Source organism: Triticum aestivum, chromosome 6A, assembly GCF_018294505.1.
Source record: "Triticum aestivum cultivar Chinese Spring chromosome 6A, IWGSC CS RefSeq v2.1, whole genome shotgun sequence".
Lineage (NCBI taxonomy): Eukaryota > Viridiplantae > Streptophyta > Magnoliopsida > Poales > Poaceae > Triticum > Triticum aestivum.
The window spans coordinates 588394818-588413102 of NC_057809.1; the positions used below are offsets into that span (position 1 = coordinate 588394818).

Consider the following 18285-nt stretch of genomic DNA (forward strand, 5'->3'; position numbering starts at 1 on the left):
ATAATTTGTGCCTCAACTTTCTAAAGCACCTTTTCCTCTGGCATCCACGACAAGCTCGATTCGATCAATCAGACCAATGTAGCTTTCCAGTAATCTGTGAGCAGACAACTGCAAACTGCAAAAGGTTTCACCATAGTTGGCATAGTTTGCAAACTGATGACAAGCCGCTCACAAACTATGCCAACTACATTTCCAAGTATAATCGGCATAGAGGAGAGAGCTAGCTTTGGTGAGCAGAACACCACCAATCTCCTACAGGTCCATTTTACAGAGCGGACACTTCGCCGAACCCAGAGCCGCTCACAAACCAAAACAGACGCAGAGTTGGCATTGCCGCACAGAAAAAACTGAACATACCTGTCACACCACTTGATGTACAAGGTGAAAGCAGAACAGAGTTAGAAATGAAGGTGTGTATTTCGAGAATATACATGAAAAAACATAATGCTGAACTTCCATCCAGCACCAAGGAAGGAACTAGCGCGGCTGTGTCTGTACAGGAGATATCGATGTACATGCGCTATCTGACGAGAAAACCAAGGCTGATGAACGCAAGAGCGCAAGCAATAGCATTTCCGGTGGCAGAATAGAAGTAGCCTAGAACTGAACCAAGGAAAATCCCATCTTGGGCTCGGGTGTGCGCTGCTTTGTACAATCAAAAAGGGGTGTGCACAGAAAAGACAACTAAATCATTCCCTCTTTGCTGCTGGCTATAATTGGTCTCAGTAATGTGTTGCCAGTGATAACCTTTGTTGTTGCAACCAGGAAGTCATAGCCCATTCCTTCCTGCAGTAGACAAGAGACAGGACATGGCAAGTAAGAAACTCGAGTCTATGGCAGGACTTTCCTGAAATAAACTGTAGTGTGATACTGTAATGTCGAGCTGCAAGCAAAACCTCATCTACAGAGTCAAACTCAGACTCCCAACAATCACTTTGAGAAAACATTAAAGAGAACTAGACATGAAAAATAGTGAAAACAATGGATGAAGTAGAAAGGACCTGGAGCAAACTCTTTCCATTTTTATTTTCCAAATTTGGAACTCCAAAATGTACCGAATTTGTAGCATTTTGGAGTCCATTTCCTATTCACATCTGAAGGAAAATGGAAATCAATTTGCACATACATACCTGTGCACTAAGAAATCGAAGCGCAGCAATCTCAGCAGATGTTACACCACCAATAAATACAACCAGAACCAGGGAGCGATGACCAACCCTAGAACAAACAGACAATTATAACAAATCCAGGGGAAGAAAAACTTGGTGATGACACTGCTATCAAGCACAATAGGGGAAAACCATCTAGTTAAACCAGTCATACGGTTCTGGCGACAAACAACTTCGATTAACAAAACAGTGCAATTCTTGGCTTCTCCAGGGGACAAAAGTGGGGATGCAATGTCAAATGATAGTATTAATAGTACTAATCTTCTTTGTCTTTTTCACCTTGGTTTCATGTCTCCCTAGTTTTACTCTTCACGTCCTCCCCTGGACTCTACATATAATCTCTTCTCCAAGATCTGTTACTTTATGATCACACACCCTCAGTCCTCACATGTCACAAGGTCTAATGGCCCAAAAAAGTCGAACTAAGCTCATACAGCAGACATATCATATAACTTAGGATCAAACCATGTGGAGAACACCACAATTTTGACAGTCTAACTCTCGACACATGATAAATACTTGCTCGGTAAGATCATGAAATAACATGGGAACTGGTATATCAGATCAACAGACAATGCTGGCACCTATTATTCGAGCAAGTTTATGAAGCAAACATGATTGGGGTAACCAGACCCTTTCCATTTCTAGTATTCATAAAATGTGGCAACAACAGTTCACATCAAGGTAATTTACCTGTCGGTACTCTGTTGTGACCCGGAACCTGGTAGTAATTCTGATGAACTAATGGTCGAGACACCCTATATGAGTAAACTGGATCAGTATCTTAAGAAAAAACATTCGATATCCCCAAAAGTGAAATTCAATATAGACAATATTTGCTCACTCTTTTCAAATCCATATGAGGACCTGGCAATAATTTCAACAGTTCTTCAATAGATCGCCTGCACAATGGTACACAAATTGATATTGGAAAAAACATCTTAACCTGCGGCAGCTTCTAACCCCTCAATACTGTTTTTTCAAGCAAACAACTTGCTCAACATAACATCATAGATAAGAAAGTCGATACGACTTGTTATAAGGGAGGAGTCATACACAGATGAATCAAACAAATTGGCACTGCCAACTCTTTTGCTACGATGTATTACGAAACAAGTAATTAACGAGCTCCCCAAAACTACATTCCATAAGGAATGAATAAGTATGCTTATAAGAAAATGGAAGTTCATTCGTGTTGTGGAGAACATCATTAGAGAACGATACAGGCGCAAAGAAGGGATGCCATTATTTCTCACCGTGTATAAAGTTCTGTTACAGCTAAAAGTGCAGAAAAAGGGAAGTTCATAAATAATGCCTACTTTCTGTTACTCAGAGCACACTAGAGATGTTTGCCAGGGTTCTCGGTTTGATTTTTTAGCTTATTTTCTCCAAAAAGGATCTATCTCTAGGGAAATTAAACATATTTTCTCATGCAAACTACGTTCTAACTAGCATGAACATATATTTTAAAATAAACTGATTGGATATACTTACCATCCAGACCTCACTGCATGCTGAACCAGGCGAATACTAAGAGGTGCATATCCAGCAAAGATGTATGCTATATCATCAGGGCTGAGATTGAAAACAGGAACATTTTAGTGATAGTTGTTATCATGACCAAGATAACTTGCGATCACAGTTAAGTATGGAAACTTAGTAACAAATGCACAACAGGCAGAAGAATGAATGTTCCCAGAAGTGTTATGAATATTTTCCATAACATGGTGAGGGAAAATGAACAACACTTCAACATATTCAAACACACACAAAAAATACACCAAACAAGTTTCAACAAAGCATATGGCATGAACCTTCATTGGAAATATGGAATTTAGCATTTTTATTCATTCATACAAATTTTATTTATTGAAGCAACTAAAAATGAGAAAATTCTTTTGCATCTCACAACAGCTCAAGACTCCAAAAACATCAGTTAGAGCCAAAGTCATTTGCAGATCAGTATGGGTACTTTTTAAGAACATAATTAGCCAGTTATGAAAATAAACAAAAAAATACATTAATAAACTACACCTTCTGAAAGATGAAAAATTTGTGGAGATTAATTCAGCATAAAGTTTTATAAGTGAAACTTGAAAGAGAAGCCAAAGTAAGTCTGAAGTTTACGCAGTTAATACTTTTCAGGATCCTTTATATCAACTATAAGCTGGAGAGCTCTACTAATAACAGGCCAATTAGTCCTCGATTCCTGCACAACATGATAGTATATTATAGAAACTGATGCGAGAGGAACTGGAATAAATAACAAGATAAAACACCATTGAGGAGCCGCTTAAGGATCTGAAACAAGAAGAAAACCAAGTTGAGAGAAGCTACTTTGACTAACCTGCCTTTTAACAAGGCCAGCTTTTTCCAGATTGTATAACAAGGGCATATGCTCAAAGCCATAACTGTGCAGTATTTCCCGCCTAGAAAAAGTAGAAACATGAATCAAGACTATAACATACATTTTGTATGTTGCAAATTTGTAAAGTGAAAATATACATGGAGTTTTAACACAAAGTATCATGAAATCCCAGAAATACAGTGATTTATAAAGAAATATAAGAATACCTCAAGTAGTCAAAATTCTTCTTCGGCAACCCAGCATTTGTAAGGGAAAATAACACTAGAAGGCGAAGTACAGTTTCAATAGGCTCTTGCTTCTGTATAATCTCCTCAATGTACTCGTAACACCTGGGCATGGTTAGCTTAGTTTAATATTTCAACACAGATCAGAGGAAACTGATTGACAGCAGCTTGATATCCTAAAAGCCAAAAACAAGGGAGTGGATTGCACAAAATATTTTGGGGGAAACTTTCCATTGCCACTGGCAAATATTGAATCTTCTATCAGACCTATATTATTTTGGCATTAGACATGAAAAAAATTGCTGTTTCATACCAGTATGGCAATTGGTAGGCTAAAACAGTACCCATTAGCATTTTTCCGTTTTGTACCCTTCACATGTTAGTAAATCAGGAAATGACAGCATACAGTCATCTAAGTTACTAGACCGACAGACACATGGAATCACAGCAAAGCAACAAGCTAAGGTTTGAGCCCAAGAAAGCACGAGAAATCCATGTAGAAAATCAATGAAGAACTTCCACCCTTTAGAAGGCAAGAAAGGATAGTTCACACCTCCGAAAAGGCTCCCACCTCCATTCCCCTCCCACCACCACATGGCCGAACAGGTTTAACCCTATGACGTGTGCATCCCAGCATACAATAGCTCATCCAAAGCACAGGCATACCACTACCCAGCAGAATCAGCGAGAATGCATGAATTGTTTATATTTTCAAACTAAAAAGAACATGGGAACAGTCTGATAGGCCATAGGGATAAAATGTGTGCTACTCCTAGAAACTAGAAATACAAAGTTCCAATAGCACCGTCTGCCACCAAGGAGCAGCTGCTGGTGGCATGGAGGGCCATTTTGTGTGGCGGTCAGAAACTTGAGCACAGACACCACAGTTCCCAGCATGCAGGACTCAAGGAAGCCTGGACAGTTTGCACATGGAGGAGCACCAAGGTAAGGCGGATGTGGGAGGAGTAAAGGATGTTGCAGATATGGCAGTGGCCCAAAGACAAAGGATGTTGCAGCTTGCAGATTGGTTCATTGCTTCCTTTCTTCAGATTTAGACCTGACCATCACGCCAAGGACAGGGGATCACCAAGTTTGAATCCTTGCTCTCTTCTACTGCTTCAGTGGAGTTCACCAGCTGAGCCCAGGCAGCCGCCCAGGCTGGCCGAGCCATGGCTCCGCCAATGACCCTAGCCTCTTTCTCGTCTCGTCCGCTCGCTGCTGCCACCGAGAGCAACGGAGCTTCTCGCGCCCCTCGAACATGTCGTCGCCCAAGGGCTGCCCCGGATGGCTAGTGGTGGTCAGTGACGGGTGTATCTTGGCAAGGGTGCAGCAGCGGCAGGTGGCTCCACCGGAGGTGGTGTGCGCTGTACCCCCCCCCCCCACCCCTTGGCCCACCCAAGGTGGCAGCATGGGGGTCAAGGCTGTGCACAGCTGGTGATGCGGTCAGCGGTGTCCCTCATACAGCTCCCCTCTCCCCTGTGAGCTAGGTGCGAGCGCCCGCGCATTGAGGCCGCGCGCATTCCAAATCGCAATCTTTAGGCCGTGATCCATAGGGACTAGATCGATGGGAAAGATTGCCGAAGCATGACCAAGTCTCGCAGGCAACGTCAACGCCTGCCGAGACGATCGGCGGGGAGGCCAGGCAGGCTGGGACTCATGGTCGACAAGGGCCGCAATGGCCATGAGCACCACGAGCGGGATGGGCGCAGCAAACATGCCATCATAGGCCCTCACCTCTGCGGCCATGATGTTCTGGTTTGTCCCTACAATCCCCCAGCGTGCACAGTCTTTGGACCTGTGCTCTTCTCTCCGTTGTAGGTGGCGCTGCGATTGGCGATGCAGCAGATGCCGAGCGGCCGCGGCGAGGAGCAAGGTTCAGAGGACAATGTGGCCTCTTCCCGGGGGTCGGCAGGGTCGCATTTAGGTTCCTGGTGGCAGCTGAGAGGAACACACCCAGCGTCCACGATTGGGGAGCAGCAGCACGGCCTCTGGATCGTCGCATCGTCATTGTGAGCGGCAGTGAGGCGTATCGGCTGGGAGCAGGCTGAAAGGAGGCGTGGTCGTCAATCGCTGGCTTCGGCGTGCCTGGCAGACCAGCAACAGTCCTTGGCGGTATGGATTGGGCCAAGGGCCTCTGTAGGATCTCAACGCGAGCCCGCTGGGCCGTGGACAACAGCTGCAGCCCAGGGTTGGCGGAGAACTGGCGCCAAGGGTGTACTACGCACCCCTGTCCTTCGAGGACCCTGCGGACCGGTCAGCGGAAGAGCCAAGCCCCGCGCCAGGTGCTAACTGCTTTGTCCCGACAAGAGATCACTGTTGGCTAGATGTACTGGCTCTTCAGGCTGGGTGTCTAGGATCTCGCTCAAAGCGTCCAGACCCTGACAAGCCCTAGGATCAGACGAGCCAAGCCTGGACCCAGCAGAATCATCCTCATGCGTGCAAGACCATAACGAGTTCAAAATTCTGGATGGTTCGGGTGGGTCTGCAGCCAATGTGGGACTGCCACCCCGCGCCAACAATGGACACAGATCCTGTCGGACCACCGCCCGTTGCCCGAGCAGCTTTGGGGGCCTGGTCCACAACCAAGGACTGATTTTTCTTCCTTTTACTCTTTCCTTTTCTGGCACGAAGACGAGATTGGCAGGGCCCGCATTAGCCCGGCCATGGCATCATCTCCTTCCCCGCAGAAGGTATAGACAGTGGCACCGCCACACGCGAGGGGCAGGCCATGCAGAAGCGACAGCCACCCCATCTGCACGGACAACACGGTTTCCAGCACACCAGCCCAGGGCGTCCATGACCATGCCATCCACGCGTCCAGTGGGCTGCGCATCAATGCGGCGGCGTTTGCTGCCACGGCATCGCGCACGTCCAGGTTCAGAGCCATGGCCAAGGCCACTGCCGGCGCTAGCGCCACCGTCGCGATCAAGGTCAGTGTCAAGGGGGTGCCAAGGGGCAAAGCCTGTCAACCTCCGTGCGGACAAGCGTAATGGAGATGGGGTACGTGAGCGCCCTGACGGTGGCGCGCTAGAGCCGACACGGGAGGTGATCTGCTCGACAATCTCGAGAGTAGCGGCGCGGCAAATGAGCAGGGTCGTGCGAGTGCCCCGACAGCCGAAATGTGGCAAGGTCTGCCCGGGAACGCGTGTGGGGGTGGAGACGCTCAATCCAGCGGCTCTCTCCAAGGATGTGCTCGGCCGTTGAAAGGTGCCATGCTTCGGCGGGGATGCCGCAGAGCTCGAGCTCGAGCTCGACGCGGTATTGAAACTTGCTTGAGATGGCATGGGCGAGCTAGCTCCAAGGATGAAGCGAGAGATAGAAGTGTGGGTTGCGAATGAAGTGGTCACCGTCGAGGCGGTTCTTGGTGAGCTAGGAGCTGAAGAGGATTAAGAAGTCCTCGAGGTGGTGGGTGTGGACGGTGAAGTCGCCATCAACAAGCTCGAAGGCGTTGAACAGCACCTATGCGACATCTACGACAGACACGTGGTCTAGTGCCGGTGATGGAGGCCACCATCGCGCGAGCGAGAACCTCCTCCGCTTCCTCCATCTCAACGGTGCATGACATGATGATCCGCGCTAGCTCGGCGGAGCGCGCAGCGGTCGCAAGCGCTACCGGACTTGCAGGAGGAGGCGGGGCCGGGGGCGGCCTGGCGACGAGGGACCTTTGGAGCAGCGAGGCTCGCGCGGCCAGGAGCAGCATGGAGCTGTCCCTGGTGCAGGAGCGGGAGTTGTGGCCGGAGACAAGGCAGCGTCGACACTTGATGTCGTTGGTGCAGTCACGCAGACGGTGGCGATGGTCGAGGCAATGAAAGCACAACCCTGGGACATCCTCCGGTGAGGGGTTGCGCTGGCGATGCGGGGGAGGGCTGGGCGCAGCGATCTGGCGTGGATGGCAGCGTCGGTTCCTGCGACGTGACTGCTGCCATCCATGGCGCCATCAGAGACGCGGTGAACCTCAGAGCGAGGTCCTAGGCGAGTCTTGGCAGACAGCTGGGAGGGTGCCGCCATGGGGCCTGAGGCGTCAGAGCGGCTGGGGTGGCTGGAGGGGTGCGGGCGACGTCGCTCTACGAGCGCGTGGAGGACTCGCTCTCCGAATCGAGCCAACAGTCACCAGAGACACAGTCGTCGAATGGGGTTGCTTGACGGTCAACGAAGTCAGCACCAAGGGCAACATGGCGGGGAAGGGGGCTGGGAGGAGGGGAGGGCTGTCGGCGGGGGTCGACGGCGGCAAGGTTGGAGGGCTAGGATAGGCTAGAGGGAGGGGGCAGGGAGCAGGTGCGGGAGACATCATCCCTCCAGAGGCTAGTGCTCAACGACAGGGTTGTTCTGCCCTCAACCTAGGATGTTCACTAATTTTCTTTCATCTTTTTGCACCCCACACCTCCTCGGAGGATTGCGGCTGAACTTCTACCTTTTCAATGAAAAGAAACGCAAAGGACCTTTGCGGGTCCTTTGCGTTTTCACGAAAAAAAAGGGAGGCGTTGTGTTTTAATTAGTCAAGTCCAAAGTTTGTGTCTCTCGTCTCAAGAATACTACTCTTTTTCAACCCAGCTGAGCAGTCAATGCTGCCATCATAACACATATAGCGAACATAGAAGCTTCCACAGTGGCAAGTAAGAGAATTGCCCCTCTTTCCATTATACAGCTTGCTAAGCAGCTAGAAATATCCATGCAGAGCCACATGGCAAAATAACCGCAACACCCGACAATAAGAGGTTATTTGATCTGATCCAAAAGTTTAGATGGTAGAATACATGGTTAGGAAGCTAAGGGAGTTAAAGTGACCAGCCTGAAACTTCAGGGTGCAAAATTGATTATTCAATAGAAGCAAGCATAAAGAAAATAAAGCGTTAATAAATAATACTCCCTCTGTCCCATATTATGGGACGGAAGGAGTAGAACTCAAGAAGCATTGAATTGCGAGGGAGGAATAAACTATAACAAATGCACAGAAAGTAACTCAAAGAAAACTGAGAAGTTTCTAAAACAAACTCACGTTTCATAGGTCTGCGCCTCCAGTATTATTTGCTCAATCTCTACTCGGGCATGAAATGCGGGTTTTGCCGCAAATGATTGCAAATGTTGTGCCAAGTTAACATGCCTCTGAATCATACAATGTGTCATAATTAGTGGAAGCAGAGGTAAACAAACTTAGGTATTTAAGTAACTCACAGCTATCTCCGGTAGCGAGTGTAACCTCTTCACAAAATCCTTCAGCTCAGAAACCGACTGTGTCTGTTTATGAAAAATATTTAGATAACTTCCATTCAAGCAACAAAGAAACCAACTGGAATACACATGCAGATACTTTGGATGCTAAACAGCAAATTCCCTAGTGGGATATCCAAAGTATGTAGTTCTCATAAAAAGGGACAAACTTATAATTTTATCCTAACACTTGTGTTCATCACTCCTTACCCCAAATGTAACATCAAAAGCCAGCAGCATCTCCCAATACAACAATTCAAATTTTGACAAATCATTCCATCAAGTATACGTGAGACATGTCCTCCGAATATCCAAATCGAACAGTTCAAATTTTGACCAAACATTATGTGAAGTACACGCGAGACGTGTTCTCTGAATTTCCACATCAAAAATATATCGAGTGAAGATGAAAGAGCTGCCAAACGGGCAATATATGATTCTGAAGTTAACAGTACAATATTTTCATATTGTACACGCTTAGTGGTCCTTTTTCTTCTTCAAAACTGTCACATCAGATAGTTCAATTCATGCCAATGTAATCGTATTTACACTACGAAAACATATCGTTCGAAATGGATACGGACTCTTGTTCTGAATATGATAACGGACAGAATCATTAACCATATTTCAAAATAACTGCAGCGACAGCAACCTGTCAATGCAAACACCAACAACAAAAATGATGTCTAACTCTAAAAAAAATTAGAAAATGGAAGCTTTTATTACCCCTGACCTCTGCATCCTAAGATGCATATAACCAACAACCTTACTACATTGTTTATTACAAAGAATTCAAACTTTGATCTTGCCAAAAAGAGGGTAAGATCAAAAATATAGACTGACTAAGATGAACTCTCAAACTATGACCCTATATAACAAAACAATTCCATGTCAGCCCAGTATCTCAAAAAAATCAATCATAAAGTGGTTATTTATACAAACAGGGATTCAGTCAAATTTCTCAAAGAAAATCAGCTGAAGATGGTGCTCCTTATACACTAACATCATATTCGGAACCTTTTTATTCAACAGTATTGTGAAGGATTCTAGATAAGCCTATCCATCCTAGTCAGCATATTAACACCATCGTATACATGAGACACATACTGAAGGCAATTGACTCCAGGCACCGGTGATTGAACTATGCTATAGCATTTTCAGGCACCATAAGAAGGGAGGCACACTAACACCTATGACCGCTATACCAGATCTAACGAGTCACTAAGCAGGAGTAAGCATGATGCTGGAGCTGAATTGAAAATAGAAAATACGACGACATGTAATCCACCTTAGAATCTCAAATACTGAAACACACAAAGTAGATGCCCATAGTGAACCAAGGTGGGAACTGATCGTGGATGAATAAATCTGGTGGGGCAACACGCAGAGGTGGCAGACCGCACGCAAAGAGGTTAGCATGGTGGATGGGCTAGGGGTTGCTTCGCTCTTAATATCATGCTAGCTTTCGGGGAAGAGAAGTTATCACAGCTATATGCATTGTATTGTATTCAGCATAGTTAAAGTTATAAGAGTCACGGACCACATGGACCTAACCTGGGTGGACCTAGTCGACATTCATGACAAATATTAAAAGATAATACATACCAAGAATACACAACATGATGCAAAACTCTTTAGTTCTTACACTTACATTCGTTGATTTTACTTCTGCATAATCTTGCTGAATAGACGTTGCCTTTTGGCGGACGACCTGCAGTCAAAACAATTTGCAATGACCAGAACACGATATTATTTATGGCCGCTTGCATAACAACCAGAACAACAACATTAGTGCAAAGCTCATTCACACAAGATATACAAGAGGTAAAGCCAGTGGAGTGAACCTGAACTACAACATGCAAGTTGAGGTCTCGAATCTCCTTGTACAACTTATCACTGAAAAGAGATCAGCGACATAAATTTATAGCTCCAAATCCATGCATGCTTATGTACATAGGAGCATTGCACACGCATAACTTGCAATCTAAGAAGGTTCGAAAATGTATTTGTACATATGCAAAATCTGAGTCTTCAGAAATGCACTACAAAATTAAAACCAATATTGTGGGATGTCAATGGCAATAATATACACATATAGAGGAAGCTTCCAAACAACAAAGCAACAATTCTTGCACACACAAAATTGTTACACGCCACATCGTTATAACAATGTCCATTGTTTGTTTTCCAGATAGTACATACTAAGGATAGTTTACCTTGAATTGAGTGGAACCTTGACCTTTTTTCCATCTTGTTGAGCACCCATAATGCTGGCGTCAACTTCCACAGATCCATTATGAATTTCCAACATCTGTCGAATAAAACATAATCACACGATTCATTCAAAGCTACTTTAAATTTAGATTCGTAATGGAAATGCAGTGGCAGGATGGTAGAAATTCAGTTCATTTTGGTTGCATTGATTTAGGCAATAAACATCACACCACTGCCATTCATGCAGCGGATACACCTGAGTTAATGTTACTCCAGAATCATACAAACAATACTGATAAAACCGAGACCGACCTAGCCAATGAGCTAAAATCTTAAGCAACACCCTGCTGCAAAGACGAGTATAAGTATGCAGCTGCATAAGCGTTTCCACTTGGTCTAAGATTAACGAGTTCACCATTTACCAAAATATCATTGCACCCTGCTCATTCTAACACAATAAAACTAGTATGATCACTGCTACCATTGCAATGCACATAACCTAGCAAACTAGGAGGGTAAAAGAGTAAACAGGGATATTGTCTACCTGCATTTCACATCTCCTGTTCAAGACAACAATCCAAAGCAAGGTGGACATTACTTAAAAGCAAGATATTATCACAGTTAGTTCAGTCAGGATACGACATTCTGCATGCAGCTCAACTCCAGTAGCCATCTGGATAGACCAATATTAAATGACAAATCAGTCATTCGATTAGGACAACAATGTGTATGACCCCCTCCATCCAGGGTAGATGTTTCTGGCATACAGTTCAGTATACACCTTTGACCACATTATTCCAAAAATCATTTGATACAGAAATCCACCAACAAAGGCCAGTCTAAAATGTCAAATTCACAGCAGTTTGACTGCATACACTTTAAAATGACATCTATTTTGGAACTAGGGTAGTAAACATGAAGGCTCAAGGAAACATTACCAAGTAAGAACCAGAGTTTTAGGTGGCCTTTAGTGGCATCCTGTGATTTCCATCTGCAACTCTATGGTTTTTAAAATTTACTACACATCATTGGTAGAGATTAGGGAGGTGTGGACCTTGGGACTACAGCCGGACGGCTGCGACACTAGGGTGGATGGCAACAGCCGTATGTATCAGCTAGTGTAGATAGCTATCGCACAGTTATGCATAGAGTAGATAGTTATCAAATAGAGATTGAGTTTGTTATTTGTTAGTATATACCAGCAGACAGGTCTGATTCCCGTCCAAACAATGAGAAATCAATCTATTCCTTCCCAAATGTATCTCCCACCTATGATCTAATCGCTTCCCCAATCAGGCTGACTCCATTCGAACACCCTCCCGGCGGTGTTTACCCCGTTGTGTACTGTGGTTCACAACATACATACTGTTGAATTCATTACAAGGCCTACACTGCTGCACGCATGATCTGGTGGAGGAGCCACAACAAAGACGGAAGCGGCAATAAAAATGTCTTATTTTGACTGGCAAGGAACACAAACTGTGTGGTGTTTCACATCAACCCCAACTTAAGAGAAAGCAATACTAGAAAGCCAGGAACATGCTAGCTCGGAGAGTCATACGTTCACATGTTATCAATCAAGATTCAACAGAGAAAGCTAATAGTTCAAACACTTGTGACTTATAAGTAATGCCAGTATCAAAAACTTCATGGCCTACCTCGTCTAATAGACCTTCATACGTTAGCTGAGAGCACATTGGTGTCACCATATCCACCTGAATGAATAAAAGATGAATTCCAGAAAAGCAGAAGACATCAAAAGAAAATATATCACACATTCACACCTAAGATCACTATAATTTATACAAAACTTTGATCACTTAAAAAATAGTAAAAAGGTTCATATAAGCTGAGAAAAGCAAGAAATGATCACAAAGTGTACAACAGAAAATTACCTCTCTATCTAGCAAAATAACGGTGTCTATCTCTGGAATCCCCATCTAAAAGCACCACAAAGTAAAAATTAGGCAATCAGCTGAATTTAGAGATCTGAGTCATGAAAGGTTGAAATCAAATGGCATTACATTATCCATGCTGACCGGGTCTTCGAGTTGCATATGGTTCAGCAATTCTGCAGCTTTGGTTGATGCTACACCCTTGGCTCTAATATTGGGGATAACCCCGAAGGCAAACTGGAAAAGAAACCTTATATGCGTAAGAGCAACACTTTATGAATTTGATGGAAGCCAGTTTCCCACATTGAAATAGGGTGAAAGACTTTCTGGTGAACGAAAGATTGTGTCAAAAAACTTGTGAGATTGCAGATGCAGAGTTGGTAAGTAATATGCAAACGTCAAGTATAGTGGTCGATCGTAACTTAGTCTATCCATAACAATATTTCAGCCATAAACTAATGAATCACAAATGGAGTAATCACTATTTCAAGTACAAAACATTCCAAACACAGGAAGGGAAGACATACATACATACCTCTAACTTATGGATAGCTTTTGCAACATGCCAGACAGAACTTGTATCTCCTTCAATAAGGCATTCCTGAAAATCATAAATGCTCCAATGAGACTAATAAAATGTTAGAAAAACATGCTACACCAATTATGTAGCTGTACCTGCAAGGAATAGTCAAGCTCCAAAGAAAGGACATCCTCGTCCAAAGGAACTAGATACAAGGGATACTCTCCGATTGTCAACTTTTGATGAACTTTCTCTTCCTCCAGAATCTGTGTCAGCAAGAAAAAAAGAGAATTAAATTGAAGATGCCTTAGTGCAAAGAGAAATTTATGGAGTGGATTCCTGGATTCATGTGTCCTAGGCTCCTAGCTCACAAAATTCTGAGAACAATAGCTAAGCATGTGTTTGGGCATCCGCGAGTTAAGGGGAAGAAAAACTAATAAGATTACTACTATAACAAGGAAAATGTCTACCAATCATCAAAACAACAGGACAGTATAACTTTTTTGGCACCTGAAAAGTATGTACGGGCTATGAATGATGTATTTGCCAATTTGTCAACATTTATTTATTCCTCAACGAATATTACAACTCGGAAAAAATCTATATTGAGTTATGATTTACAATTGTCTGTGCCATCCATAATCAGATGCTTGGTCATTAGCATTGCAGATACATGACAATTCAGGGGAGATTACAAAAGATAGGTTAGAATTTATTAATTTTACTATACATAAAGATAGTTAGCATTCCTGGATCCTCTTCTGGCTAGTCAAATTCGATACTCCTTTATAAATACCAAACAATGGTGACGAAGTTCAAGAGAAATTGAAATATGTTATCGCTAGTTTAGACGCTAGAAGATCATAGCCAGCATTATGACTTCGTGTAAATGCATAGCTAAAGCTTCTCAATTTTAATTGTCAAAACAACACAGCCAATGGGTCACGAACTAAAGTAAAAGGGCATCAGCTTTATATAACAGTGAAGCAGCAGGCAAGCTGAAATCCTTGAGAAGCTCATTCAGATTGTAAAGAAATATTCATATGAATAATCTGTAACAAAAGTTCCATCCTACGGTAACTACTGTATATGTCACTGGTATGGATAAAACTGTATTTGGGAAGAAATAATGCAAAGATTTATGGTGTTCAGATTGGAAAAACATTTCAGGCCTATCATCAGCAATGAAAAGAACACGTGTTCAGTTAATACCTGCCATGTCAACATTTTAGTACATAAGGTCGTATTCATTGGCATCATGTCTAATAAACCTGTTGGGCTAAGAACTACAGGAATACACTCGGGAAATGGGAATACTCTGAAGGACTGATTCCGTCTTGCCAAACTTCTAAAACCTAGTCAAATAAAGCATAACTATAATTATGATATCTGCTAGTGCAGATTTCACCCATACAAGATGGAATTCCATTCTTTCTGTGCAGTAGTAATGTATGAGATCACTCAATTCCACAGTACACACATGACATCCATACAGGACAATGGTGATTGTGTTTGAGTCATCTCTTATTGTAATGAGGTCTATAATTATTGAATTTCGCATGAGTCTCACAAATTATTCTACCATACTAGAATTATAAGTCCAAACACAATAATAGAACATGCATGTACATTAATGGAAATAAAATATACAGAAACCAAAATACCTTCTCACAGGCAACTATACGGCGTGGTACAAAATAGAGGTGGTATTCCCTCTGGAGCCCTTTGGATTCGTCATTCTTAATTTGATTAGCCACAAATTTCATGAAGTTCAGCTGGGAGCGAACAAGATACACCACTTTGGGGCATTCCGTCTGAAGAGGGTCAGCAGAGAGGATCCGCAGCTCCGTGCCATATTCCTAATCAACATAAAAAAACATGTCTGAGCTATCCAAGTTGAAATAAAGAAAGTAACTGCAACGTGGCTTTACTCTTTTGTTTATGTATGAAAGGTATTTGAAGGAATATTCATGGCACATCCCCAAAGTTCAAATTATGTATTAAGATATTAGTTAGGGACATGAAATGTATCGCTTATTGGCAGCAAAACCAGAGTCTATCACCAAACCTTTAGCACCGAGGTCTGCAGGATCAGCGAGAGGGTACCCGCAAGCTTCGGATCAATGACCAGACACTTCTTCCCCCTAATCTGATACACAAGGAATGCAAAGTCTTCAATGTCAACAAAAGTACATAAGATGGCGACAGGGGGTGCAGGAGGAGAAACGCACACTCTTGATTATGCTGAGAAGTTCCTTCTGTGACTGCTCCCTGGATGCCAGGGTTAAAACAGATTAAGAACACAAGTCAAGATTTAGAGGAAGACACAGGAAGTGAGTAAGATCAGAATAAGAGACCTCAGGGCAGTAAGATTGAGCGCGGCGTTATCGAGGTTTGGAATCTGTGCCATTTGGCCCACTCAACACCTTCATATTTCACGAATAGATCAAAAAGATATTATTCTTAACACAAAGAAGCATGCATATGTGGGTAATTAGATAGCATATTGATAAACAGCGACTGTAGCAGAGTATAGGGGAAAACGGGGAATGAAAAAGTACTATTACACATGATGTTCGCAACTTATAGATGACATCCATTCTGCTCAATGAAGTGAAATAACTAACATCAAAACCATCCACTAATCCACTAACAGAACGTCCCAATGTAGCTATAGTCCACACAAACAGAAGCAAACTACATAACTACCAAAGTTGGAACAAGTAACAGGGCTATGGGCCTATGGTTTGGAATAAGCGTTCCAAAGGCCAAAAACTTTAACTGCCCAGAGAATCTAAATTTCTTACGGAATATGAGCATAATCATATACTACTTATGAGGCTAATGTTCATTCACTTGGCATACACTTGACATGAATCCAAAATGCCTACATAAGATTTGCTAGCATGGCACGAGCGACGGTAAATCCATCATCCCAGATCCATCCCCAAATAAATCGCAGCACGCATCAAACCGCGAGATCGTCCAAATCGGGGAGCTAACCAGAGGCATGGGGCACGACACTTGAGAGAGGGAAGATCACCTGAGAGGGCCCTCGCTCCTCGATTCGGGCCGCTGCTGCCGGTCGTCGCCTTCGCGGACGGCGGCGAGCTGGCGTCGTCCAGTCGACGGCGGCGAGGAGAGGAGAAGGCGGGGCGGGGACGGGGCCTCGCGGGAGGAGAGTAAGGAAGGGACGGGACGGGTGGTGGAGGACCTGCAGAGGGGCGGAGAGCGGCCGGCGGGTGGGAGCGCGGAGCTCCGGCGTCGGAGGGGCAGACGAGCGGGCGAAGGAAAGCCGGGCGGCGTGCGTTTTTCTTTTTCTTTCTTCTTTTCTTTTGGAGCGAAGCCGGTCGGAGTTTTCCCCTTTTTTTGACGGGGAGCCGATCGGAGTGTGTGCGTGCAGGGACCGAACCCAGCCCATAACATCCGTAAAGTCTACAATAAAAAAATAACCTACAGACAGCGGCAGCAAACTAGGCCCATTTGCCCAAATGCCCAATGCATAACAATCTAGCTTACGCACGTTCGTCTATCTATATCTAATTCAAACTAGGTACCAAATGAATCATCGAGTGACAGATACCTGGGACAAGGTGAAAGGGTGGATGAGCAAGTGCCTTTCAGCTTGTGGAAAGGATGTGTTAATCAAATCGGTAGCCCAAGCTATCCCGGTCTATTCTATGTCTTGTTTTAAGTTGCCACGAGGTTTATATGATCACATAAAATCTATTATCCGGAAATTTTGGTGGGGCTGCAAACAAGGAGAACGAAAGCCTGCATGGGTTTCTTGGGATATTATGACGCGACCAAAGCATTTGGGAGGCCTCGGTTTCAGAGATCTTGAACTGTTTAACTTGGCCCTGTTGGCACGCCAAGCTTGAAGATTACTACAAGAACCAACAAGCCTGAGCGCAAGGATTTTGAAAGCTACGTATTACCTGGAGGGAACAATTTTAGATGCAGTGATGGGCTCAAAACCATTACAGATTTGGCGTGCAATCATGGAGGGGCGTGATCTGTTAAAGCAAGGAATCATTCGCCGGATTGGCAATGGCCAAACAACGGAGATTTGGGTTGATAACTGGATACCAAAAGAGATGACTCCACGACCGATAACTTCGCTCGTGGCCAATCCTCCCAGGTATGTTTCAGAGTTAATGCTACCGGCTACAGCATCTTGGAACGAAGAAGTAATCAGAAAGGTATTTCTACCGATCGACGCCGAAGCTATTTTGAGGATACCAGTTTGCACACGCAACATAGAGGATTTCTAGGCTTGGTATCCGGAGAAGAAGGAAAATTTTCACGGTAAGCTCGGCGTATAAATTCTTGCAACAAACAAAAATACAAAAGGAGGAATGGTTGGAAGGACGGGGCGGATCATCTAGGTTCGACAGAGACGAGAAATCATGGAGCATGCTGTGGAAAATCAAGGTTCCCTCACTACTAGGAAAAAGGCTATAGATGGGATTGACACTAATGGCGCACCAGACAAGGAGTGCGCCAGTACTGAATTTTTTTTATTCTTTTTTTTTGCAAAACTACTAATGGCGCACCGCCTCACCGTGCGCCATTAGTAGTTTAAATTACTAATGGCGCACCCTGTAAAAGTGCGTCATTAGTATATATATATATATTTTTTACTTTTCTGCAAAACTACTAATGGCGCACCACCTGGTTACTAATG

At 44.1% G+C, this 18285-nt stretch overlaps 1 protein-coding gene across 1 annotated transcript; it reads right to left on the bottom strand.

Annotated features, from left to right (window-relative positions):
* Positions 1 to 221: 221 nt before the first annotated feature.
* On the bottom strand, positions 222 to 16943 carry LOC123128741 (vacuolar protein-sorting-associated protein 33 homolog). The gene is made up of 23 exons (XM_044548830.1): positions 16642 to 16943; positions 15956 to 16024; positions 15830 to 15869; positions 15667 to 15747; positions 15263 to 15457; positions 13754 to 13864; positions 13614 to 13679; positions 13208 to 13315; positions 13079 to 13123; positions 12842 to 12898; positions 11186 to 11280; positions 10814 to 10865; positions 10621 to 10680; positions 8934 to 8996; positions 8758 to 8864; positions 3744 to 3866; positions 3517 to 3598; positions 3308 to 3378; positions 2664 to 2744; positions 2014 to 2071; positions 1863 to 1927; positions 1131 to 1218; positions 222 to 786 (listed from the first exon to the last, which is right to left on the bottom strand). The coding sequence occupies exons 2-23, from the start codon at positions 16006 to 16008 to the stop codon at positions 685 to 687; spliced, it is 1803 nt and encodes a 600-aa protein (XP_044404765.1). The 5' UTR covers positions 16009 to 16024; positions 16642 to 16943; the 3' UTR covers positions 222 to 684.
* Positions 16944 to 18285: the final 1342 nt, after the last annotated feature.